General features: G+C 42.5%; 1 protein-coding gene across 1 annotated transcript; it reads left to right on the plus strand.

Moving 5' to 3' along the window:
• The first annotated feature begins 5101 nt into the window (after positions 1 to 5101).
• On the plus strand, positions 5102 to 6764 carry LOC142466244 (putative G-protein coupled receptor 148). Its single transcript, XM_075571180.1, has one exon. The coding sequence runs from the start codon at positions 5661 to 5663 to the stop codon at positions 6714 to 6716; it is 1056 nt and encodes a 351-aa protein (XP_075427295.1). The 5' UTR covers positions 5102 to 5660; the 3' UTR covers positions 6717 to 6764.
• Positions 6765 to 27989: the final 21225 nt, after the last annotated feature.

Below are 27989 nucleotides of genomic sequence, written 5' to 3' on the forward strand. Positions count from 1 at the left end.
ACTAACCCCACCTACCTGATTGCTTAGAAAAGCTTGGCTTCCGAGACAGGAAGTAACTCCTTAGCTCACCTGTGAGCTGAACTTTGGAGACAGAGCAGTGGTTCTTGAGTCTCCCAGGAGAGACTGACCAAGAGAACACAGATCTCTGGAGCTGACAAATAAGACTTCTAAACCTGGATGCTGACATTTTCCTTGCACACACGGGTGCGGTTCTAGGAGAGCAGAGAAGCTTACTCTACAGCAGCTAACAGATAAGACTTTCATTCTTAAGAGACTTCTTATATACAGAGGCGGCACATTTTATTTGAGTGCGGCTAGTTCCGCAAGCCGGGAGATGTCCCGGCTTGCTAGCCGCACCCCCTCGGCGTGCCGCGCATCACCGATGCGCGGTCACGCATCATCGGGTGCCTGCGCCCCCTGCACGCGTGTCCAGGGCTCCCCGAGGGAGCCCTGGTGTCCCGCGATGTGGGGGATGGCGGTGGGGGGTTCCTTGGGGACCCGGCGGACCCGGAGAGGGGAGGGGGAAAGCCCCGATCGGAGGGCGCTCCTCCGAGGCTTTGGCGCGTGCCCGGGACACCCCGGCGCGCGCCCGGTTACTGTCGCGGCCGAGACCGGGCAAATGCTCAAATAAACTCGGCCGCGACGGTATGCTTATTTCATGCTATGTGTTTGGGGCTGGGAGAAATGCTTGACTAAGGGAGATGTGAATTAATTGCATAGTGTTTCACTAGAAATCCTCCCAAGTGAATAGAAGCTTTGTTCCCCCCCCTGTGTTTGGATGGTTTCCTGATGAAAAGGAAAAGGCACAATAAAGCCTTATTATAATTTCACCTTATAAAAGTCTCCAATTGTGTACCTCTGTGAATGTCTGTCTACACTGGCGACACATTCCAGGTATCTGCCAGGGACATACCGGGTATTTGCTCGAATAAAGTGTGTCGGTGCAGTACATATGGTGTCCGAAGTGGGACGAGAGGTGTCTTTGTAGTTAAAAAGGACCAGAGATTTTTTATGTGAATTTTTTTTTTAATGCTTTTTGCCTACAAACAGTCTGAGCAACTTAGAAAAATAAAAAAAAACCTCATGCAGCAGAGATCAGAGTTAAAGGGATAAACACCACTGAAAACTTACAAAACCACAGATGGACTCTTTGCCCCAATCCCAAGAGGAGAGAGACTGCTGAAGCAGCTAAACCTTATTTGCCTATCACAAAGTGTAATATGGTCATTAAAATAGGGGTTTTGCCTTCCAGCCATAGTCAGGGTTCAAGAAGTGAGTCAGCTCTTAAAAAGGGATAGGTGTTTGTTGTTTTCAAAAGTTTCGCTGTAGCAGTGAATACAGATGGTGACGCACAAGTGGTACTGATTTTGCAAATAAAGGTTGCCACACCGCATAGGGCTACCAGCTGTGAATGGAGTATATGCAGAAAAGTGTGAAAATTGATACAAGACTGTGCTGAAGCAGGGGAATTTTTAGCAAACAAATGCTGAGTGTAAAATTGCCCTATAGGGGAAAAAGGGATTTCTGAACTGTGTAAAAGGTATTTCAAAGCCAATTGCTGAGTGTTGAGTCACCCTGCCGGGAATGAAAGAAATAGTCCACTGCAAAGAAAGTTATTTTCTGCAAGTAAAATTCTGCCTATATATATCTTGGGAGAAAAACAGACACCCAAAGTGTGAAGTGTGAATGCCATAATACCCAAAGATGAGACTGAAAATTACTGAACTCAGGCAGAAAACCAAATTCTGTTGCTGAAGCGGATGGATTTAATCTAGCAAGTAAATGGTGTAAAGCAAACAGAAGATTTTACCTAGCAACCACACATTCAGCATACCTAATGAGAGATTAAACCTAGCAAGTAAATGGTGTAAAGCAAATAGACTTTTTTACCTAGCAACTGCACATCTTGTATACCTGATAAGAGAAAATGCATGCACAGTACTGCTGATATTGTAAAACTTATCCAAGAAAGAAAAATTCTACAGAGATGCCTGTGAGAGCTACGACCTCTACACGCAAAATATGCCCACCTGTAGGACTACCACAATTGGGGGTTCTAGCAAATACAGTGGCAACAGCTGCAATAGCGCCTCCTGAGGTCAGGAAGAAAATGACACCTGATAGCCTAAAAATGGAGGACAAGATGCAGCGATACTGTAATGAACCCTACCCCACGGAAGAGTGGCCCTTCCAGTCCAATAAAGAGGAAGACATCTCTTACGGGGAACCCGAACCGAGTCACACCCACAAAATACCCCAAGAATGGTGGGGGTGCCTGAACTCGGCATGAACAGAAAAGACCGCTCCCTTTGATGACGAATATGATCAGCAGGAGACAGAGCGGGAGCAGTGGATCACCGAATATTTCCGTCAGCTATTACAGTTGCAAGAAAAGCCGGGTGGATCCAGTGACGCTGGTAAAATTTCAAATGAAGATGGAGACCCCAATATCCCTGAAGGGACGGAGTCATCCAAATCCAGAAGGCGGAAAAAGAAAAGAGGTTCTTCCCTTACCGTGGAAGGAACAGACATCCAGAAGTCGTGTACCCCAAAGAAGTGTTTGTCTGGTGCCAACAGGGAGGAACCCTCAACCAACCATCCCAGGGAAGTGGAGCCGGAACCAGTGAGTGACGATCCTTTGACCAGCCCTGAAGATGCCCTGAAAAATGCTAGGCATGACTGTGATATGCTCCGTGAACAATTGAAACAAAAGGTAGATGGTTACACAGAGCTACAGAAAAATAACATGAAGCTACAGGAATATGTGCGTGCAATGTACTCTTTAGCCAGGAGAGAATTGGACGATCTCAAGACTGAGCTAGATACTGCAAAGGCTACTATTTCCGCCATGGATGAAAAGCAGAGCCAATCTGATGAAATGGTGGGTACGCTAAAGCGGAAGTATGAGGAGGCAATGAAGCAGATGACAGTCTTCCAGCAAGAGGTTCACACTCTTCGCATAGAGCTGAATGCCTCACAACAGGAGGTCAACAGTGTCCGGATAGAGGTGGACGTATCTCAGAAAGAGGTTCAGACACTCCACAGAGCACTGAATGCCTCACATCATGAGACCAACAGCTGCCGCACAGACCTGGATGTTTCCAGAAAGGAACTACACAGTCTCACTGAGGAGCTGGACATTGCTAAAGAAACTACTGTCAATCTTGATACAGATCTCAAAGTCTCTCAGAAGGAGCTTCAGACCCTCAACCTAGAGAAGGATGTCTCACGCCAGGAGATTGTCATTCTCAAAGCAGATGTGCGTAGGGGGACTGCAAAGACGCCCTGAAGAATACAGAGACTGAAAATGGAGAAAATTCAAGATTAAAAAGAGAAAACTTAAAACTGAAAGAAGAAAATTCTCAGTTGACAGAAGAAGTCAAGGTAAAGTTTGAAGCAGAGCACCGACTGCAGAACCAACTGAAAGGTCTGCGTACACACCTCCAGTATGCTGAGAAGAAGCAGCAAATGCTGCAGGAAGAAAAGCTGCAGGCTGCTAAAGAGGTACAAGCGCTGCAGGAACGTCTGAATACCCAGTACGTCCCCACAGAGCAGTTTGAGGAGCTAAAGGCCACGCTGCATGTCTTCAGAGCATCATTGGAGGCGGAGCTTCAATACCAGGTGACTCTGTATGAGAGGGAGCGTGAGAAGGCTCAGAAACTGGAGCAAGAGCTGGAGAGACAGAGAGACTGTTCCATTCCCTTGAGTCAGTATACCAAGGAGAAAACAGGTGCAGCGGCAACCTTAATGACAAAAATTGCAGATCTCCAGAATATGAAGGAGACACTGATACAGACACAGAGAAAGCAAAGTGCGCAGATAAATTCCCTGAGAAGAGACTTGCAAGACGCACTCAAACAGGTTGAGACTCTGCAGACCAGTAACTTACAGATTCCTCCAATACGGAAAAAGGTATTGGCTCTGCCCAAGCACCAGTATCCCATAGTAACTAATGCCCGTGAGGACAAGGATACAGTGAGAGTTGGGGACTCCACGCACCTTCAAAACAAGATTATGAAGTTTGAGCCACCTAAGAAAGCACTAGCCAAACCTACAGCTGCCCAACAAGCAGAAAACAGAGGTAGGAGTGCAGAATCAAAGCCAGAAGAATCCTTAGCTGAGGAAGCTGTAAAGATAGGACGTTCTCTGGAAAGGGCGGTGGAGGTGCAACTTAGTCCCAAAGAAGCTGAACTGGCGACTCCGTTGTGTGTAGGAGGTGCAGAAAGACCGCTTCAAAAGCGGAAAACTCTAAGGGCTAGTCCTAACTGCTCTACAACTGTTGCCATACAGTTTGTCTACAAAAAGAGGAGTGCCCGACGCAACAGAAATCTCATGACCGCGGACTCGGTAAAAAGACTTTACTTGGAAAAAGTCCTCTTCGAGCGACTGAGGAGTGCTGATCTCAAGCACCTTCGGGAGGAGACAAAAATAAACTGGAGAAAGGGCTCCAATCCCAGCGGGACAGAGGGTTCTCTTCCTCCATTCACTCTCATTCAAGTCACAGAAAGATCTCGAATGAGAGTGGAAGGATGGGCTTTGGCCGTGGTAAGCCCGAGCTTCCCACAAACAGGGGAGGTATGTAACAGGGGACTTATCCCTGTTCACAAATGTGCCTCTAATCCAGCAGTGTGGTGGTTAACTGCTGGTAGGCAATTAACTAACCCCTCCTACCTTATTGCTTAGAAAAGCTTGTCTTGCGAGACAGGAAGTGACTCCTTAGCTCACTTGTGAGCTGAACTTTGGAGACAGAGCAGTGGTTCTTGAGTCTCCCAGGAGAGACTGACCAAGAGAACACAGATCTCTGGAGCTGACAAATAAGACTTCTAAACCTGGATGCTGACATTTTCTGTGCACACACGGGTGCGGTTCCAGGAGATCAGAGAAGCTTACTCTAAAGCAGCTAACAGATAAGACTTTCATTCTTAAGAGACTTCTTATATATGCTTATTTCATGCTATGTGTTTGGGGCTGGGAGAAATGCTTGACTATGGGAGATGTGAATTAATTGCATAGTGTTTCACTAGAAATACTCCCAAGTGAATAGAAGCTTTGTCCCCCCCCCCCCCCCTGTGTTTGGATGGTTTCCTGATGAAAAGGAAAAGGCACAATAAAGACTTATTATAATTACACCTTCTAAAAGTCTCAAATTGTGTGCCTCTGTGAACGTCCGTCTACAAGTCCCCCATAAACCCCTTTTTTGGTTAGTTATTGCGATGCAACCGGTATTATGTTGCTCCCTGTTGGCTCCGGACAGAATAAACCCTTTTTTATCTAACTCTTGTGTTCTGTCTGGTGTTTGCAATCTCTGTAAAATTCTGGTCTACCGTGACAATCAGTAATTACTAAAACATTTAATATGATCATGTTTATGGCTTAGCATACATTTATTTACATTTTATCTAGATCTATTTATTCAAGCAGACATCCCATCTGTTTCTTTCCTATGTTAGTGTAAGGTAGCAGGGGACATTCATAGCTGTAAGGCTTCTATGTTGGTGTGATTTCATACAACAGTTACATACTGTATGTTATGATAAAGTAGGAGCTTTCTTTCAAAAAACTGGTTGTTTTTTTTAGATTTACTGCTTCCCAAGAATAATGTTTTCGTGATCAATTTTACACATATCTACCTGGAATAAATCTGAGCCTTCGGAGGTGACATGAACATTTCTGAATGCAGTCTGTTAAGGATAATTAATGCCTCACTGATGTTACAAAGAGAGAGTTACACCAACCACTCTCTGAATATGGATAAACCTTCGCAATACATGCTTCGGGAATGGACTATTCACCCTCTTTATTCGGAAATGAAAATGTTTCTGATTTCACCCATTGTCTGTTTTGTTGCAGCACTTTTCGTTATACCTTCTATTTTGTTCGCAATTTTTTCTAATATCAGTATACGTCAAGAGACAAGATTCTTACTCCTAGGGAATGCTTTGGTTTCTGACTTAATATACCTGCTGTTCTATACCACGACTACAATTTGTAATGTGATGAACGTGAAGCTTTCCAGGAATGTTTGTGCTCTGCTTCTGTTTTTGCTGGCTGCAACCTACTGTGGAGGAGTTCTCACCGCAGCTGCAATGGTTGTGGACATATATTTGGCAGTTCTGTGGCCCCTGCACTATTTGTTACTGTTATCCCCTTCAAGAACAAAGAAGCTGATAGTGTTACTCTGGTTCTCATCTTGCTTCTTCCCAGCGATCTTGTTTTTAGCCTTGTACTTCACTCAGAAACCAAAACCGTGTGAACTTGAGCTTTGTTCTCTACCAATAATTTTTATAATTACTTTACACGGGGATGATACAATCAGACTGTTTCATATTCTTTTGGTTACTGCTTTTATTTTGTGCTTATTATCGATTCTCTGCTGTTATTTACTTATATGTTATAAAACTAGAGAAACTGGAATATGGAAAAGTGTTTCCTCCAGAGCCAGCGTCACGTTTTTGATGCATCATATCATATTATTTTTCTACTTCTGCCCACTTTTGCTTCTTCTTACAGAATCTTTATTGTATATTAACAAAGTTATAGGTCTAAGAACAGGATTATGGTTAACGTTGACAATTTGTAATGTTTTATTAGTCTTACCTAAAGGAGTATCTCCCTATCTATATGCATTTAGATACAGAGAAATATATAAATCACTTAAGTTATTTTTCAAATTGAAGCAACATAGTCTCGTGGCACCTGTTCATAGGTTTACTTAGATAATATAATATTGTGGAAATGGTTAGCCATACATTATACATTTTTTAAAGAAAGTCTACCCTGTTTGTCTGATACAGTGCAAATAACTTATATATTTTTCAAGAAGAAAATGTGCATGTGCTGAATTTGTGTAATCAAAGTCTCATTCATTTGGGACCTTTGCAAATTTAGCCTGAAACATCTGTGTAAATAGGTCAATAACAAAATTGGTTGAAGCTACTGTTTTAGCATCTTTTTGTCAGAAAAAATCTAGTATATTCAAATACCAGTAGAGAAAATATGCTTCAAAGGATGAAAAGTGAAGTGAAAAGTGATGACCACCAGAAATTCATATAAATATAGCCTTGTGTATTATTGTATAGTATATATCAACCATTAAATACAATTAATTAATATCGTCTAACAATAAAAAATATTAATTATATAAAGGTGATCTATAAAAAATATTGTGAGTGAGGGGTCTATGATTAAAAAAAAAAATCTTACAAATTCACCAATCAACACATCATTCCAAAAAGGATTCCCAGTAGTTCCTAATAGTGTCCTTTTATTTGATATTTTTGCACTCTATGAGATTATACTAGATATTATTTGTTACATAATATCTGCATATTTTATGTATGTATCTAGTATTTGATGTTGTTTTATGCAGTAATAACATTTTTATTTATTACAAATATTAAAGTCATGTGTTTTTAATAGATGTGAAAATGATGGGAACTGTAAAGCAGGGGTTGCCTCCAAGGATCACTCCGTGAAGTTTTCAAGAAACACATCAGGAATGAACTTCTGGACTTTTCTGTGGGAGCTTTCCTCATCCAAGGATCTGGTTGGCTGTCTCCACAGTACATTTGGAATGTCATAATTCCTTGACGCTTTGGATTAAGAGACAACAGGGGAGAGACAGAGGGCAGCAACTGTGGAGTTTGAGGACTCCCTTGAGAACTTTATTTTTTACATTTTTGTGAGTGAATACTTACTGTTTGCCTATATCCATATAAAGAAGTTTACTACTCTATGGCCCATAATCTGGCCCATAATCTATAAAGTGGGATAAGCGAAGATAAACGAAGAAGACGTGCTATCGAAGGAAAAATCCCATTAAAATTAATATGTCTTTTAATGCGATATCACGTAAAACAGTAAGGGCTTATAAACATTTTTGCACTCCTTTCTTGTTTCATGCCAATAGATGCTAATACTGTACAGTATCTGGAGTCAACTTGTACATATTAGTTACTCTACAATTATTAAGCATAGCCATTTGATTTAAAGCAGATAAATTAATAAATAAATGAAAATCTGAAACATCTGGGCTCATACAGTATTTATTAAGATGTAATATTTAATAGAGGTAATACATTTAAGACGTAATAGAAACCTTCACAATACAGTACGTGCTACAGTATGGATGAAGATTTCATAATGCATAAAACTTCATGACACAATTTGTTGTCTCTCAAGTTCAATACCTGATGGATACAATTTAAATTAACATAGAACAATGTGTATTTTATTACGTATCACAAGTATTAGTAAATATCAGTTATTAGTGTAAAATTATTTATAATAGCCATATTGTGTAAAAAATACGTTTGTTAACATATATAATGAGACATATGCTACGTCAAATACATTTTTTTGTTGACACTTAGCAAATTCATTCTGTGCTAACAGTTTTTTTTTAGCATTTTATGCCAAGCTGAACGTAGTGAATGTTTTGAAGCACTTTTGGCTGATTTTGTGGGGCACAGAATTATTTATTTTTTAGTGCATACTGTTGACATCTGTACGACAAGCACAGTTCCTTTTTGTGGGCATATGGATACATTTTAGCTTAGTCCAAATGTAGCGTAATTTCCTGTGTCCGTTGCCGCAGACCGAAAGGCCGAAATATGTGGCAGTGTGCGGCATCCAAAAGCAGTACATTTTGCAGCCCTGGAAGATTAAAGTAGTGTTATCGCGCTATAAATACTAGCGATCGGCAACTGATTGAAACCGCAGCCTGGAAGAGCTGCACGGAGACACTGCGTCTCCATGCCCGGCTCTTACAGGCGATCGTACAGTTCCAATATTAATTGTAATACTAGTGTGCGGGAGCAGGGGGTCTCCTGAGCTGAACCGCATTGATTTCAGCCTCGTGGACCATCTACTTCTTGAGATACAGACCCCGGTATGGGGAGCCGGTATCCCTGCAATGTTAAAATCCTCTTTGTCACGTGACCGGGGGATTTACTGTAAATCTTGCAGGATGATACCGGCACCCCTATACTGGGGCCTGTATCTCGGGAACTAGGGGGGGCCCGAGGCTGAAATCAACGTGGTTCAGCTCAGAAGACCCCCTACTCCTGCACACTAGTATGATTTTTTTTAAATGTATCAGAACCGTAGCGGCTAGCCGCTATGGTTATGAAGCTGCTTTAATTTTATTTTTACTAATGGGAGCTTGTATTTATTTGAATGTATGTCACTGTAAAAAATGTAACCCCTTCATTACCTAACCGGTTGTAAACGCTAAGGCAATGAAAGGGTTAACTTCTACTGCCACCCTCCTTCAAGTCCTAAACACCCACCCTGGGGCTTATTAACTTGTTTATTAATGACCTTGAGGTTGGGATCGAGAGCAAAGTCTCCATCTTTGCTGATGATACTAAATTGTGTAAGATAATAGAATCAGAGCAGGATGTAATTTCTCTTCAGAAGGACTTGGAGAGACTGGAAACGTGGGCAGGTAAATGGCAAATGAGGTTTAATACAGATAAATGTAAGGTTATGTATTTGGGATGCAAGAATAAAAGGCGACTTACAAATTAAATGGAGATATATTGGGGGAATCCTTGATGGAGAAGGATTTAGGAGTGCTTGTAGACAGTAGGCTTAGCAATAGTGCCCAATGTCATGCAGTAGCTGCAAAGGCAAACAAGATCTTATCTTGCATCAAACGGGCAATGGATGGAAGGGAAGTACACATAATTATGCCCCTTTACAAAGCATTAGTAAGACCACACCTTGAATATGGAGTACAATTTTGGGCACCAATCCCAAGAAAAGACATTATGGAACAAGAGAGAGAGCAGAGAAGAGCCACCAAATTAATAAAGGGGATGGACATTCTAACATATGAGGAGGGGCTAGCTAAATTAGATTTATTTACATTAGAAAAGAGACGTCTAAGAGGGGATATGATAACTATATACAAATATATTCAGGGACAATACAAGGAGCTTTCAAAAGAACTATTCATCCCACGGGCAGTACAAAGGACTAGGGGCCATCCCTTAAGGTTGGAGGAAAGGAAATTTCACCAGCAACAAAGGAAAGGGTTCTTTACAGTAAGGGCAGTTAAAATGTGGAATTCATTACCCATGGAGACTGTGATGGCAGATACAATAGATTTGTTCAAAAAGAGGTTGGACATCTTTTTAGATGGGAAAGGTATACAGGGATATACCAAATAAGTATACATGGGAAGGATGTTGGTCCAAGGATTAATCCGATTGTCAATTCTTCGAGTCAGGAAGGAATTCATTTTCCCCTTAATGGGGGTTTTTGTTTGCCTTCCTCTGGATCAATAAGTAAGTATAGATATAGAATAAAGAATCTGTTGTCTAAATTTAACGAAAAAAAGACGGTGCAAAACAGCGCTAAAAAATAATATAAATGATAACAATACTTGAAATAAATATTGCAGGCAGCCTGGCAAATACTGACTGTACAGTCAGAAAATGAACCACAGAGAAAAGAAAGAATTGCCGGCGCTAAATGAGTCCTTTAAATAATAATAACCAAACCGTCTCTTGAAAAGTCCCAAAAGTGTCCTTGAACAAACAGGCAGTGAAGGGGTCAACGAACGGCTCACACCAAATAATAGTGCAATATGTAAAAAAGAGAAGAAAACCAACAGATAATAGTGCAGTACGCCAAAAAAGTTGACATTAAAACATTAAAAACTCACACATGACAAACATAACACACCAAATGATAGTGCAATATGTAAAAAAGAGAAGAAAACAAACAGATAATAGTGCAGTACGCCAAAAAAGTTGACATTAAAACATTAAAAACTCACACATGACAAACATAACACACAATGACAGACAGACACTAGCAAGGCTATAATCCTAAAAAAAAGCTATTTATTAACATTGAAATATTGGGTCCGGAGGATACAGCACTTATGTCCAGAGGGGTAAAATTGAAACCCTACTTACAGGACAGTAGATGGTAAAAGCAGTGAAGCTGAAGATTGCTCAGGTGCTCCTCTCTGATGATAACTGGAGCTCCTTTAGGGATTGCCTCGTGTGGGGGATGGATTTTGGGTCGCACGAAAACCGGAACTTCCTGGTGGATGTGACGTTACACGCCGCGGTGTTACCGAAATCGCTGCTCCTCTTCCTCTCCTTTCCCCCCACAGCCTACACAACTGCTGCCAATATCCTCCACAACCAAACAGAAGGAAGTGCACGCATGTGCATGAAACGTCGTTGGGAGATTATTCTGTTTTTAGAGCTGTCTGTTTGGTTGTGGAGGATATTGGCAGCAGTTGTGTAGGCTGTGGGGGGAAAGGAGAGGAAGAGGAGCAGCGATTTCGGTAACACCGCGGCGTGTGACGTCACATCCACCCGGAAGTTTCGGTTTTCGTGCGACCCAACATTCATCCCCCACACGAGGCAATCCCTTAAGGAGCTCCAGTTATCATCAGAGAGGAGCACCTGAGCGATCTTCAGCTTCACTGCTTTTACCATCTATTGTCCTGTAAGTAGGGTTTCAATTTTACCCCTCTGGACATAAGTGCTGTATCCTCCGGACCCAATATTTCAATGTTAATAAATAGCTTTTTGTTAGGATTATAGCCTTGCTAGTGTCTGTCTGTCATTGTGTGTTATGTTTGTCATGTGTGAGTTTTTAATGTTTTAATGTCAACTTTTTTGGCGTACTGCACTATTATCTGTTTGTTTTCTTCTCTTTTTTACATATTGCACTATTATTTGGTGTGAGCCGTTCGTTGACCCCTTCACTGCCTGTTTGTTCAAGGACACTTTGGGGACTTTTCAAGAGACGGTTTGGTTATTATTATTTAAAGGACTGATTTGGCGCGTCAATTCTTTCTTTTCTCTGTTATCTAAATTTAGCATAAGTTGAACTTGATGGACGTATGTCTTTTTTCAACCTCATCTACTATGTAACTATGTAACTATGTAACCACAAGCTTCACCCACCCCTTGTGCCAACAACTCGGCAGTGTCTGATTTTAACCCTTTCATTACCTTAGCGGTTAGCCGCTAAGGTAATGAAACTGGCTGCATTTTTTTTTTCTGCACAAGATTGATACTGGAAGTCGGCGGGGACCATCCGTTCACCCCAGGACACCCATGGGAACCACCAGGAGACCCGTGAGTCTCTGGGGGTTTCCAGCCAGATCCTGGTATCAATCATGTGCAGAAAAAAAAAAGAAAATGCCTTTATGCATCTTGCAATATCTTTATCGCCAACCTTTAGCTGGCGACAAAATATTGCAAGATGTTGAAGTTCGATATGCTTATCACTGTTTAGTGCAGTGATTTCCAACCTCTTTTGTTTGGAGGAACACTTGAAGTATTTCGAAAAATCTCGGGGAACCCCTATCTGGCTGACACATAATAGGTTAGACAGGGGTCAGTCACAAAATGTCACACCTCATGAGCCACCTCTATTTCCCACCCTCTACCCATGTATTTCTCTCCCATCCGTCTCACTAACAGTCCCCCCCCTCACGCCTTGCATGTATTTATCCCCTGCGTCTCTCTCTTACTCCCTCTTTTCCTCACTCACTCCCTCCTGCCCCCCTCCCTTCTCTCACTCGCCCCTACCTTCCATCAATTACCCCACTCTCACTCAATCCACCGTACAGAATACATACCAAAAAAAACCACCACCAGGGAGGATGGGGGGGAGGCTGTGGTCTGTAGGATGAACCCCTGAGACTGCTCAAGGAGCCCCAGGGTTCCACAGAACCCTGGTTGGGAATCACTGGTTTAGTGAATAGCATTTACTGGCAAAAAAAGTGATTTTGCCCTTTTTATGGCTTGTCAGACGACTTTTTTGCCTCAGGCTGTTAAAAGTTGTTAAAAAGCCATTATAGCACAATACTGCACTGTTATCACTGTTTAGTGAATAGCAAAGGAGGCAGTATGGAGCTATAAGTGCTTTTATCATGCATTATACCACTTATCACTGTTTAGTGAATAGGCCTCTGTGTCTCTCTGAGCAGCTGTTAAAGCGATCAAATGTTTTATTATTTTTATTTTTCTATACTGTATTGAAGCAGGGGGTCTCTGTAGGTGAACCCAAGTAATTTTAACTCCAGCGAGCTCTGTAGGGGGTGACGGTAGCCGCTCCGGCTGGGGTTTAAAGCTCCCACACCACGCCACGTGGTATCAGCCGGAATGGCTACCACACCCCCTACGGAGCTCTATATCTTAGAAATCAGGGGGTCCTTCGAGTTGAAATGAATGGCGTTCAACTTCTTAGACCCCTTGCTACAATACAATATATAAAAATAAAAACATTTAAACACAGTAAAACCTTAAAAATGCATTACCCCCTTCATTAACTTAGTGGCTAATAGCACTTTTGCCCATTCAAATGTAATGTGCAATAAAATATAAATTACATTAAATGGATACCCTATAGTAAATAAATGTGTTACTTACCCCTGCCAGGATGAATATCCTCCTCCTCGTCCTCACTGTCACCAACATCCCAGAAAAGGCCGATGCCCAACCATTAAAACACCATCTAATTGACAGTAAAGCATGCATAGATTCTGTACCCACATTGGCTATCAATGGACACCCTACAATAAATAAATGTGTTACTGACCCTTTCAGTACATTGGTGGATGCACCATGTGATCCCTTTCCTTTTTAGGGTGATGCGATATCACCTTAAAGGAAGGCAAGCCTATAGTAGCTGATTGGTTGTGCTTCCATCCGTTTAAGGTGATGTCCCATCACCCAAAAAAGGGAAGGCATCTCATGGTACATCCACCAATTGGATTGGTATATGTACAGATGTGTTTCCATCAAGTTTGATAGAGAGGTCATTCTCTGCCAAACTTGATGCCTGTTCACATGGTACAGCTATCAATTGCATTGGTGCATGTACCATGTGTCTGTCAAATGTGACGTCACAGGCCTAATAAAGACCTCTCACGTCTTATTTGACAGGAATGGAGGGAGACAACAAATCAAAACCTGCCAGGAAGAAGAAAAGAAAGAAGAAATGAAGATTTGAGTTAATCAACCCAGGCAGCTTACTGTTTTCATGCCGTGCTCTGGTGCCACAACCTCACGTGCCCACTGATGCAGCAAATGTTGCTACATTTGTACATAGATGCACACAAGCGCAATTGAAATAAAAATGGTCATGCTCCAAATTTCCCCCCCACAAAACCTGTTTGCGATGCTGAGTACATACAGTAGGGAACCTGAAGTGTGACAAAGTTTCCTGGCAGAAAAACGGTCAAATGGGAAGTACAAAAACTGCAGGTTTTGTTTTACCCAGAATTCCACACCTTTTGCTGTAATAAATCCCAGACGCCCTATAAAGCAAATGATCCCATGGGGGTTATGTTTTAATAGGGGTTATGTAGCAAGCGGTATAGGTTTCCCTGAATGACAAGTGGCTGGGCATGCAATTTGGCAGTTTAAAGGCCCCGGCGTCACATGGGAACTTGTGATATATAATATAAGTATAGCCTGGGTCCCCCTGGTCCCCTGTTTGTCCCCTTACATTTCCAAAGGAGAATAGAAGCAACGGAACTGCAAGTTCCAACAGCCTCAGGGGCTGCAGTCCACATGTTGCCAGACAACCAATAGGGCTGAGAAATTCTGACAGTTGGGATTCTGACAGTTAAGGGGACTGTTAGTTGGAGCCAGAGCAAACAAGGGGAAGGGAGGGTCTGAGTGTCAGTGGCACTCAGACTAGGCTACAAACTCCCCTTAGGTCCCAGAGAGGTCCCAATCACGTGAAGCGGGTGACTGCTGCAGGGAAGGCCCCTTAGATAGGGATGCTTACCCATTTTACTATAGTGTCAGGGACACAAGGAAGACACCGTGTGGTGATCACGGTCTGTGGTCTGAGACCAGACCACATCGGTGTTAACAAAGACTCTTAAAGGTGAGACCCTCCTACTGGAGTCCACCCAACACAGAGGCGGATGCCATCGCTGAGGGCCACGTTGCTGGATCAGACGGATCCTCATTTCTAAGTCGGTTGCTGGAGTAATCGGCAGGTACCTCAACAAGTGCACCAACAGTTCACGGGAGTGCGCTACTCCTTACACTTTTGGGTGGGCTCATCATTGGGAAAGTGACAGCAGGTTATTGGTGCCTAACACCCAAATTACATTTGGGACACTCACTGGTGGTACTGGGTGGGGTGCTCATTATACTGTGATGTTGTGTTATGTTATGTAGCATAGTTGTTGTTATAAGTTACTGTTCAGTAAATACTGTTACACATATACCCTTGTGTGCAATTACTGACTGTATTGTCTTGGGAGGGGCTATCCCACTGCATGAGGATCCTTCCCAGGTGCAGGCGCTGTTAGTATATTCATTACAAACACCCCAGGCTCCCAGTGGTGGAGGATCAGGCCTCCTGTTTGCCACTCAGGTACTGTAATAGCATCACACGTGGTCACGCTAGACAAGGGGGGAAAGGGGGCTACATAAGTAATCATGTAACATATTTATTTATTTATTTATTTATAAAATATTTTACCAGGAAGTAATACATTGAGAGTTACCTCTCGTTTTCAAGTATGTCCTGGGCACAGAGAAAAACAAATAATACATGGTTGCAAGTACAGTTACATAAATGAACAAGGTATACATTATATACAAGACATTGCATGCACAGTTAAAGAACTTCATATCAGAAATGAATAACTATAAACAATTATAACCACCATAAATTCGAACTCTGTATATATAGAATGTACATATTGTGCACATTTAACCTTAAATGTACAAATCTTAAGATAATGATACATATGCATAGTTTAAGGATCGGGTGTCCTACCTCCGCTGCCTTCTTCAGCGCATCTCGCTGCCCAGCTAATACGAGAATTCCTTCTATGGCGCGCATGGCCCTCACTTCACACTAAATGCCATCCCCGCTGGTCCCGCCTCCAGGCTTTGGTCACGCGGTGACGTCACTGTCTCATAGCACACAACCGCTGTTCGCGGCACGCACGCAGAGTCTCCTCTGTTCCACAGTGTAATTGGATTCACCTGTCCTGTCTCCTTCAACCAACCACAGTCAGGCATACTAAGGAGTGTGCTTCCTCCTCATTGGCCTGTCCTTCCTATATATGCTCAGCCGGCCCTCTGGCACATTGGCTGAGCATAACCTTTTTTATGTGTGCTGTGTTCACTGCAGTTCTGCCTCCTGTCTGATCCATGCCTGTGTAGTCCTTTGTGTCCTCACCTTGTTTGCTTTTTGGATTCCGCACTTCTCCACTCCTGACCCAGCTTACCAACGATGATCCGTACCTCTCCGCTACTGACTCCGGCTTGCCCACGACGATACGCACCTCTCCAATCCCAACCTTGGCTAAAGTACCTGCAACGATCTGTACCTCTCCAATCCAGTCTTCGGCAACTCATATTCACCTTGATAAAGGACCATTAAGGTCTGAAACGCGTTGGTGTGCTTTGTTACTGATTTTTTGACCCGTTAAATAGCTTTATTTTGGGAACGCATACCCTGTGGTTTATTGGCTATTTTTTACAGCACTGGAGATAGTGCTCCGTTCTTTTCCCTCTCCCTTTTTGTGAAGATTTCCACAACGGAGGCACATTCAACCTGGAGGTGCTGGATATCTACAAGGACTTTCTGTTCATCGTGGAATCTGCTTTCCCAAGTGAGTCCATTCCAGCTTTGCCTCAATCAATATCCAGGAATCATCAATTGGTAACTATCCTTACCTCATTGCCTTGTGGGATAGCTCATTACCTGATCCAATAGGACATCTACATATGAACAGGTTGTTTTCCAATTTATTGTTCATTTTCACAAACTACACATTTGTCTTGAGAGCATCACACATTTTTTTCTACTGTTGCACTTTATTCAGTTTGAAATGATGCCTTCTCGTTTTCCTTTTCAAAGATCCAAAGTGGCGTATATCATTTCGCTACTCACCGATGATGCACTGGCCTGGGCTTCCCCCATCTGGAAGCAAAGATCGGACCTTACTCAGGACATAGGACAATTCCGCAGTCTTTGACACGTGGTTGCAAGGTAACAGCTGCTTCCTCTCTTTTCCACATTTCTCAGGGAAACCATCCTGTCGCTAGATACGCTCTTGAGTTTTGTACTATCGCTGCTGAAACCGGATGGAATAATGAGTCCCTATCTGCTGCCTTCTGGCAACACCTCTCTGTGACATTAAAGGATGAACTTGCTGCACAAGAGCATCCTACCGATCTTGAGGAGCTGATCTCTATCTGCATCCGCGTTGATCAACGTTTACAGGAAAAGAAGTCTGAAAGATCCCGCCATCGCCTGCTCACTTCGAGAGTGCCTTCTTCCCAAGTGAGCACACCGGAATCATTTCACCCTGATATCCCTAAACCCATGCAACTAGGTGGTAATAAGTTGTCTGCCACAGAGAAACATCGCCAACGCAATGTCGGACTCTGTCTGTACTGTGGCAATCCCGGTCATCTGGTACTTCTTTGCCCCCACAAGTCGGGAATCGCCAGCTTCCAATGAGGTCCAGTGGAATCACATTGGGAATATTTTCTTTATCATCTATCACAGCCAAACCATCTACCGGGATTCTGCTTCCTGTTACGCTCACCGGCGAGGGCTTCCATGTTTCTGCACTGGATTTTGTGGACTCTGGGTCGGGAGGTAATTTTTTAGATCAACGTTTCGCCGAAAGGAATAAGATCCCCCTCGTTCAAAAGAAATGCCCAGTGGGATTGGAAGCCATTGATGGGAGACCTCTGCAATCAGCATTTATCTCCCTGCAGACCATCCTCCTTCGTTTTCTTACTGGTGAGGATCATACAGAGGAGATCCAGTTGGATGCCATCCACACCCCTTCGGTGGACGTGATTCTTGGTCTCCCATGGCTGCAACTTCACAATTGATTGGTTTGGCAAGGAATCTGTCCTGTGGAGCCCCCTCTGCTCCAAGAACTGTACGGTGTACTCCAAAAGTATCTGTGGGGTCACAACACCCAAAGAAATACAGGTAAAACTTTCTGTAGTCTACGCCGAATTTCACGACGTATTTGATAAAGCCAGATCTGAGATCTTACCTCCGCATCGTCCGTTCGATTGTCCTATTGATTTACTTCCTGGCTCGGTACCTTCCAGGGGAACTTCATATCCACTTTCTCTCCCCGAGACTAAAGCTATAAGGGAGTATATCCATGAAAATTTACAAACGGTTTTTATTCGTAAATCTTCTTCTCCAGCCGGTGCAGGTTTCGTTTTTGTGAAGAATAAAGACGAATCACTACAACCCTGTATTGACTATAGATGCCTTAACAAGATCACCATTAAAAACCGCTACCCTTTACCATTGATTCCAGAACTCTTCGATCGCCTCCAAGGAGCTAAAATCTTTACTAATTGGATCTTCGTGGGGCCTACAATTTGGTAAGGATTCGCCAAGGCGACTAATGGAAAACGGCGCTCAATACCCGTGATGGCCACTATAAATACCTTGTCATGCCCTTCGGTCTCTGTAATGTCCCTGCCGTCTTTCAAGACTTTGTTAACGAGGTTATCAGAGATCTGCTCAATCAATTTGTGGTCATTTATCTGGATGACATAATGATCTTTTCTAAATCCTCACAGGAACATGTCAGCCATGTTAAACAGGTACTTCTACGCCTACGGGAAAACCATTTGTTTGCCAAGCTGGAAAAGTGTCACTTTCATCAAACTTCCACAGCCTTCCTGGGATATATAATTTCTCACCATGGATCCAGCTAAGGTACTGTAAGGCGGTTCTGAATTGGGCACCTCCCATTACCCACAAGGCTGTACAGCGCTTCCTGGGGTTTGCAAATAATTACCGCAGGTTTATTCAAAATTTCTCCTCAACAGTAGCCACCATCACAGCTCTAACTAAGAAAGGTGCGGATTCCTCTTCATGGTCACCGGCAGTTAATCAAGCTTTTGATCACCTTAATAACGCCTTCATTTCTGCACCCATCCTTATACATCCAGATCCCAAGCTACTATTCACCTTAGAGGTAGATGCGTCAGACATCGGAGTCTGTGCTATTCTCTCTCAGAGGAAGACTCCTCAAGCCAGACTCCATCCCTGTGCATTTTTTTTCAAAAACAATTCTCCTGATAAGCAAAATTATGATGTTGGTTACTGGGATTTTCAAGCAATCAAATTAGCTTTGGAGGAATGGAGACATCTATTGGAAGGTACGGAGGAGCATTGACATGAAATATGACTATTGCAGTGTGTCAAGTTGCCATAAAACTAAAGTAACTGTTGTTAGGGACACATACCAGGTTACTGATACAAGAAATCCCCTTGTCAGCAGCTCATAGTCCTGCAGGCATAGTAAAATAATGTATGTTGTAATTGTTAATTAAGAGTTAATTATACAATGAAGTAATGAATGTGAACACTCACATTTGTTGAACTGTTTGCTATCACAACTCCTCATAAATAATTGTATTGAAGTATATAATTGTTATAATGAAGTGTAAATGTAAAAAAAATGACATATGTTTTAATGTACAGTCGTTTCTAAGTATAAATGTTATACTTTCTACTAATATTCATCACTACACCAATATCTGTTAGTTTAATGCACAACATTCAGCATTGCATGATGCAGACATTGTTGATGGGGGGGGGACATGCTTTAGAGAAGTACAAATGTGTAAAACACTCACATACCATTGTCACGTGAACTTGTGCTACTGTAATTCAGTACAAAATGTGCACTCGAATTCCGAGAGTGCATGATCTTTTGATTAGATACACACAATGAAATGTGACACATCATGAGATGAGTCTAGATTATCTTATATGTAAATGAAAATCTTACATGCGAAATAATTGTCAATTAAAGTCCCACTGGATGTAGATATTCCAAATTGTCTCTGTCCTGATATCCTCCCCTGCTGTGTATTTAGTTCTATTTAGGTAAAAACATATTTCAAATTGTCTCTGACCTGATATCCTCCCCTGCTGTGTATTTAGTTCTATTTAGGTAAAAACATATTTCAAATTGGCTCTGACCTTATATCCTCCCCTGCTGTGTATTTAGTTCTATTTAGGTAAAAAAACATATTCCAAATTGTCTGTCTGTAAATCATCCCCTGCTGTCTTAATTTAATTCAGCTTCCACACTTGTGCAAAACAACACCCAATCTTAGAAAACCATTTGCTTTAACGTCCCTCACATGTGCTAATTAAGTTTGTTGTGCCAGCCAGGTGACTTTGTAAAGGTATAAGTGAGTAAACTCATAGAAGCCTTAGCTGCCTGTAGCCATGCTTCCAAGCAGATATGCTTGTAAGTATATGTTTCAAGTATTTATGAAGTTCAAAAAGAAGTGGAAAAGTGGACAACACCTACTACTTCTGATTCCTGCTTTTGATCTACGTTGGAAAGGAGGATATCATCTATCCCAGACTGCAAATCTCAACACTTAACTATTGCTGTGATGCCACCTTGATTTTTTGTATTTGCTGTAACCTCACTCATTTTCAAATTATGCACTTCCTTCCACCAGTCTCCTTATGTCTCTAACTCTATTCATATCTCCATCTCTCCTTTCTTCCCCACTTCTCAGTTCACATGAACTCCTTTCTTACCTGCGCCCTCTGTCACCACACAGCTATACACCCTGCACTAAAACACACCCCTACAAATCATCCGCACACATTCTCTTTCTTTCCATGCTTCTCCTCCTTGCTTCTGGGGATATCTCTCCCAATCCTGGTCCCTGTTTTATTTCTACTTGTTCTCGTCCTCGCCTCCCACATGCAACTTCTACTTCTTCTGGTGTTAACCCCTCCAACCTCATACCCATCCCCTGTCACCCTCCCACCTCTCTCCCTTTCTCCTGTGCCCTTTGGAATGCTCGCTCCCTTTCTAACAAGTTTGTCTCTGTCCATGACTTCTTTCTCTCTCACTCCCTGCTTCTCTTTGCTATAACTGAGACCTGGCTCACTCAGACTGACTCTGCTCTGGAAGCTTCCCTCTCTTATGGTGGCCTTTCCTTCTCCCACACTCCGCGCCCTGATGGCAGGGGTGAAGGCTTGGGGCTCCTGCTCTCCTCTCTCTGCCGTTACCGAACCCTTTAATCTGGGTCTTTGCCTACCTTCCTCTCCCAAGTAATGCCTTGTGATAAGTTATATCCTGCCCTAAGCAGAGAGCACTAACCACAATGTCGTACTTGTAGAGTCTCGGCCACACTCTCAGCAAGAGTATTGTGAGATTATTATAAAGAAAGGTCACTCAGAGTTTGTATAAGATAAGGTTTGTCATTTATTGTATCACAACAATAATCAGAAATATCACAACAAGCTTCTTGTAAGCTAACGGCTAGCAGTTACAGTATGATACCAATCCATTCCTAACTATGCAGAGATTATATAGCTACAGTAATATGTATTGTCATACTCACAAACAAAAAGATATTATGATAGGTCAGCCAGTCTCAGCTAAGTCTCATCTGTGTGGCTTCACGCCTCAGTTCGGTTCTGATTCAACATGGAGTCACGCAAACCTATATAGCATCTCATAGTTTGCTGCGTACGTGTTGTGATATCATACTCTGTGGTCACTGACGTATGTTGTTTATCAGTAGGAATTACAGTTACTGACGTATGATATATTTCAACATTTACCGTTTGACCACGGCCTGTTTATGTGAGTTAGTTCCTCTTTTTATGCCTATGTAACCTGTCCCAATATCCTGCCACTTCTCAGCAAAACAACCTATTATTTCTAAGACAAGAAAAGCTAGGATTTTGTCAATATGCTCTAAGCTGTACTAGGCCTTATAATGATACTATATATATATATACCTGTGACCTGTATTAATTATGCGTTATATGCCATAAGATACCTGTAATCCATAACACCCTCTCCTACACATAATTATCATATTTTTGCAAATGCAGAAAAACTATCAAAGCAGAAAATATTCATTATGTGTACTTTTGGAAGACAGTGTCACCGCTCTCTGATGTTGATGAGCTTGAACTCACAGGAGTATGTGACTGATCGCCAAAACACCCACAACTGCGCATATGTGCACAAGTTATTCCACGATGGGAAGGTATCAATTTGTAAAAATCACCCAATTGTAAAGCGGGTTGATGTTGACGTTCATACATACTTAACAAAGTAGTGTTCCACCGGGCCCAAAAACAATGTTGATGTTTATTACCTGAACATGCAAACAACGTGGTACAATTATATGACCCGTGGCTAACAATGCTGAAATGACCTTCTTCAATTGTATAAAAAGACATTTGAAATATTTGACGGTGAATGTCTCTACACTTGAAGTTGGGTTGATCACCAAGAGATAGCAAAGATTTCACTTGCCAAAAACTACATAACATTAGCAAGCTACGCAAAAGCAATGTCCCATTAGGAGTTAAAACTGAAAACGGCCCTGAGGAAACAAGAGAGTTCTGATACATAAAGTCTCTCATCGTGTCGTGAACTGCATGCACTTTGCGTGGCTTCCGATGTGGCAAAACAAGTTCATCTAAGTACATCCTCATGGAAGTTTGATAGGACCGTGGTAGACGCAAGATTTGTGAAGTATCTTTCTTTTCGTCTGTGTCCTTGCAACAAAGCATACTGCAGCAGGTTAGATTTGACCTGTGTGCTTAAAACAGTATATTAGTATCTACTGCTGCGGCACAGTTTATTCGAGCATTTGCCCGTTCTGTGCCGCAGCAGTAGCCTGGCGCGCGCCCGAGTGTGACGGGCGCGCGCCGAAGCAGCGGAAGAGCGCCCTCCGATCGGGGCGCTCTCCCTACCGCTGCCGGGTCCGCCGGGTCCCCCGGAACCCCCTGCCGCTGTCCCGCGATCGCGGGACACCAGGGCTCCCTCGGGGAGCCCTTGGACACGCGTGCAGGGGGCGCAGGCTCCCGATGACACGTGACCGCGCGTCTATGACGCGCGGCACGCCGAGGGGCGGCCACTAGCAAGCCGGGAAATCTCCCGGCTTGCGGATCTGGCCGCACTGCGATAAAGTGTGTCGCCAGTGTAGGTAAAAATATAAGAATATATGCTAGAAAGCAAAATGTGATTAAGCTGAACGCCTCTTCATCTTCGGAAGAAAAGAGAAAATACGAAGCAAAATAACAAGGATTATTATCCCTAAAATAAAAAACAATAGTGGTTTCAAATAACCTAGGATTCCAAACGCATTTCCTAGTCCACTAAAAATACCTTTACCAGTAGTTTGTAGGCTGGTGCCTATTTTTGACAAAAAATGACCTGTCATTTGCCAAAAAGTTTTCAATGATTCACCTAGTGTAGTCAACCACTGGTGAAAATAACCCGGGTGTAAATCAACACGTAGTAATTCACTGTGAACTCTCTGTAAAAGGGTATGTACTATATCATGTGTGAACCCTATTGTAATCTTCATTTTCTTTAAATGTGCCAAATAGGCTGTCATGAGGAAGGATCAGTGTGATAGCTGGTACCTGGAAATGTACTCCAGATGTAAGTGTCTGATGTAACAGAGGTGGAATAAATGTTGTACCATAACACTGTATACTCCTATTAACTGTATCAAGTGATGCCTGAAAAGGAGGAATATCGCAATCCTCTTCTGTAGATAATACTATGTAACTCCCATTATCTAAACTGTGAATTAATGTAAAAGGAGTTTGAATAGGTGTTGCAGTTATAGGGCAGTTGCTACCTTGCATTTGATCATTGCAAGGCATGTGCTGTATGATGTCGTCACAAATTAAATAACCTCTATCAACACATCGTATAGAGCTGATGAAAAATTCACGATCACATTTCACAGACATGTACTGAAATGGTTGAGCAACCTGCACCCTTGCGAAATAAGAACCTGTGTGTGTTAAGTGTCCAAAATTAAGCAGTTCCCAATTTGTTGTATAAACATCTCCTGGAATACAGCAGCGGCAAAGTTTATTCGAGCATTTGCCCGTTTTGTGCCCCTTATGAACGGGGCTTATTCCGGCTGGCGCCAAAACGGAGCCGCGAGCGAGTCGGAATAAGCCCCGTCCCGCGCGTTTAATTTAATTTAAATGCCCCCCTCCCCTACCCCTCCCCTTCCCCGAACCCCAGGCTGGCTCCCCTGGCTTGCGCAAAGCTGCGCGCAGCGTCCCCCTTACCTCTGCTGCCTCTGCAGCCTTCGGGGATGCCGGGGAACCCTGGGCTGTGTGACCGGCGCCAGAGTGACGCGCTGCACGCGCCAGGGAGATCCCGAAATGAGCCGCCGGTTTGCCGTCGGCTCCCCCACACCGCGGCTACGGCCGTGGTCAAATAAACAGTGTCGCCACTGTAAATAATTCGTAGTATAGAAACTCTTCCCATAATGAGTCATCAGGGTTATGAACCCGTCTGTGGTTTCTTTCTCGTATGTCATAAACTGTGGTTTGTGAAACATATGCCAGGATCTCAGATTCTTTCGGATTTAAATTAAGATTCTGTGTGATCCAAGTGAGATTTAAAAGTGATATGTCAACCTTTTGACTTTGTAATGTTAACCTGATCAAAGTAATGTGATTAAGAATAACCAAAGCTTTAATTTCTTCAGATAACACTGTAATGTCTGAAATTGTGTAGGAAGCAAATTTTATCAGGTGATCTCTTAACACCAAAATACCTCTCCTTAATTCTTCATCATTTGAGTCAGAGATTTGACTTATAACAGAAACAGAATCACTCAGCAGGTGTCCTGTGGTTATAAGAACATCATCGTTAGTAAGCAATTTCCTTGTAGATGTTTTACTTGAAACCTTACATTCATTCATGAAATATGTATCATTTTCATAATACACTATGGCATTAAGTGTAGCATTTGTACCCCACATTGCCTCTGAGTAGGGCATGTTAACAATATCATGTGTGGTGCACGTGTCATAATCACAGGGTTTATCATCTGGAGCTATTTGGACATTCATCAAATCGCTCATTGCCCTGATTACTGTGTCTACATTAATATGCAAACTATCATTGAGACATTTCTGGAACAGGGAGTATACTTTATAATTAGGTTTCATAATCATTATTCGCTCCACACACCAAAAACCTCGTAACCCAGAAAAATGTAAAAATCCTTGATCAATCTTTTTCGGTTGCCAGTTAAAATAGCCTTCCGTGAGATTGTAATAAAAAGAACACGGTTTACAACCGTATTTGAATACTGTATTGTCCTTATCACAGATTCCTTCATTGATCAATTTCTCCAATGTTATACCACACGCATTCTTGAAACCTTTACATGAATGGCTGTAGTATGTAGTATTGGTAAATGTAGCAAAGCGTGGTTGAGTGCAAGTGTCCCATGCTGTAGGTTCACGAAACAACATACCATCACCTTTTATATTCCATTCTTTCGGAAGTGCTGCTGTCTGTAGCTGTCCAGTTTTAGCATCTTCCATCACATCTTGAAGTTTGTGTAACAGGTCATCAGCGGTTGTTGATGAGTTCCACCATTCTGAGTAAATACTGTCAGAGCAAAAAACAGCAGAAGTATAAGGTCTTACCCCTCCAGGTATTCTGTACTCTTCTTCTTCAGCACCTTCCCAGAATGCCACTCTTGGATCAGTCTGTCCGTTGGGAACGAATCCTTTCTGAGTATTTTGACCTGTATTCAGATAGAAAATAGGGTATTGCTTATACCTTATATTGTCCATGGTCACACCAGGCCGAGGACAATGATCAGCTTTCAGCTCCTTCGTTGGCCATTTACATGTTCCTTGAAAGTCAATGAAATAGCAATGTCCAAATTCAGCATGACAACGTTGTTCACGGTAGCTTTGCTGCTTCCAATGGTCATGAAGGGGTAAATCATATTTCAGGCTTGTAGATTGCAGCTGTTGCATCTGTGCATTCAGATGTTGTGTCAACAGCTTCCTTCCTTCTGGCGTAGTTATACCAGCTTCTTTAGCTAGCACAGTTGAATCAAACAGCACAACCTGTGAAATCCCCAAAGTCTTTCGTTTCTGGATGATAGGTTTAGGAAAAGGCTTCCAATACACACCTTGAGGTATACCCACCGACTGTACCTCCATTGGTTTCAAATCGTAGTGAAGTCCTCATTTCACGATTCTGGAGTCTGGTGTGGTAATACCGTGTGCAGCTGTACGTTTCCAGTTGATGATCTCGCCTTCTTGCTGAGTCACAAAATGCCATTGTAACCTGAAAATAACGCTGGCTAATATTGCTAGAAAAGCAAAACAGATTGAGAGACACAAAATAGTCTTAAACAGTCTTTTCTTTGTGATTACCTTAGCCATTGTTTCATAGGCCTTCCGGAATATATTGCGTTGATCCGGTATGGCAGGTAACACATATATATGTCTGTGGTCACAGTCAGGGAAGTCAGCTTCAGCTTGTAGGACCTCACCTGCGTGATTAGTTTCCACATCCTGTGGCCATGCAGTCTGTGCTTCGAGAGGCTGCAGCTCCATCGAAGTCTGTCGCAGATACGGTGCCTCCTCCATCTTTTACAGTATTTTTACTGCAATGAGCTGTAGGTTTAAGATTATCGATACTCACTGTTCTTTCTCTGCCTTTAGTATCTTGGATAACAAAGGTTCGTTCATTTATCTTTTTCAGTATTGTGGTAGGTTTCTTCCACTTAGGCCGCAACGGCTTTACCTTAGCAACCCTCTCCTGAACCGAATGTCCAATCTGCGGCGTCCAAGCTGCAGGATTACGTGGTGTGTGGGCTGTATGGGAAAAAGAATCCCTCAATTCCTGTAAAATTAATATTTGTTCAAGTCTCCCTGGGACAGAAATAGAATCATTAGTAAACTGTGTATTCATAGGAGTACCATATAACAGTTCATGTGGTGTTTTACCAGTTGTTGTGTTAGGAATATTATTTAGGCCAATTTGGACCGTGACCAAAAGTGGGTACCACTGTGTAGGACGATTAGATAGCATTTTGGTTAAAAGTCGTTTCACCTCGTAATTCTTACGTTCAACGGTTCCAGAAGATTCCGGATGTGACGGTGAGCTGTAAGCCCATTCAATACCTAATATTGAGGCCCATTCCTTGGTTTCTGCTGCTGTGAAAGCAGGTCCACCATCGGAATGAAAGGCCTTGGGCTTAGCCACACTTACTAAGGAATTGAGACAATTAAGCATAGAGCTAGCTGTCATACAACGAACGGGGTATAACCACGTAAACCTTGTACAAGCATCAACACAAACGAAAACATGTTTGTAGGAATGTGATGTAGGCAATGGCCCAATATGATCTAAATATATTAAATTAAACGGTTTGCTCGGTATTGCATTAATAAAATATGGTGGTGTCTGATGATTAGGACTGTTTACCAACCGACATGGTTTACAGTTTCTTAAGACTGTCTTAACTGTTTTTCTCATGTTTGGCCACCAGTATTTGTGATACAGTGTCAACAAAACATTTTCTCTCCCTAGGTGAGGGTGTCCCACACTGTCATGTGCTTGCGTAGCGATCTGCATTCTGCTTGCTACAGGGGGAACAATGAATTCATTAGCATCAATTACAACCATGCAATTATTGTTGACATGTTTAAATGAGTATTTCTTAGGATAACCAGGTGGATTAGGCCTGGTAGTATCCAGACAAGCATACAACTCTGCATCGAGACTGGCTGACTTTGACTGTGCCCTTGTTAACGGCAAATTTCTGACTTACAGTTTGCGCGAGACTATCTGCAAACTGGTTACCCATAGTATGAACCGATGAACCAAGCGTTCTGTGCGCTGGCTCATGTACAATTTCAATATCAGGCTTTTGTTCAAGATAGGCCGCAATGGCCTTCCACTTAGCAATATGCGTTAGTGGTTTCCTTTTGGCATTCAAAAATCCATTTGACTTCCAAATTGGTAGGTCCTGCAGTGCTGAACGTGCTAAATAAGCGGAATCTGTAACTATAAGTACATGTCCCTTAACTGTAAGTGCTTCTTTCATAGCAAAAGCTAATTGTGTGAATCTCTGCAAACTGTGCAGAGTGATCTCCTATAGGTAATTGCCAACTGTGCAACAGATTCATATTTGCGTCAT

Source organism: Ascaphus truei, chromosome 14, assembly GCF_040206685.1.
Source record: "Ascaphus truei isolate aAscTru1 chromosome 14, aAscTru1.hap1, whole genome shotgun sequence".
Lineage (NCBI taxonomy): Eukaryota > Metazoa > Chordata > Amphibia > Anura > Ascaphidae > Ascaphus > Ascaphus truei.

Excerpts from the sequence above, each read along its gene's own strand:
- LOC142466244 (XM_075571180.1), top strand. The coding sequence starts at position 5,661 with ATGAACATTTCTGAATGCAGTCTGTTAAGGATAATTAATGCCTCACTG.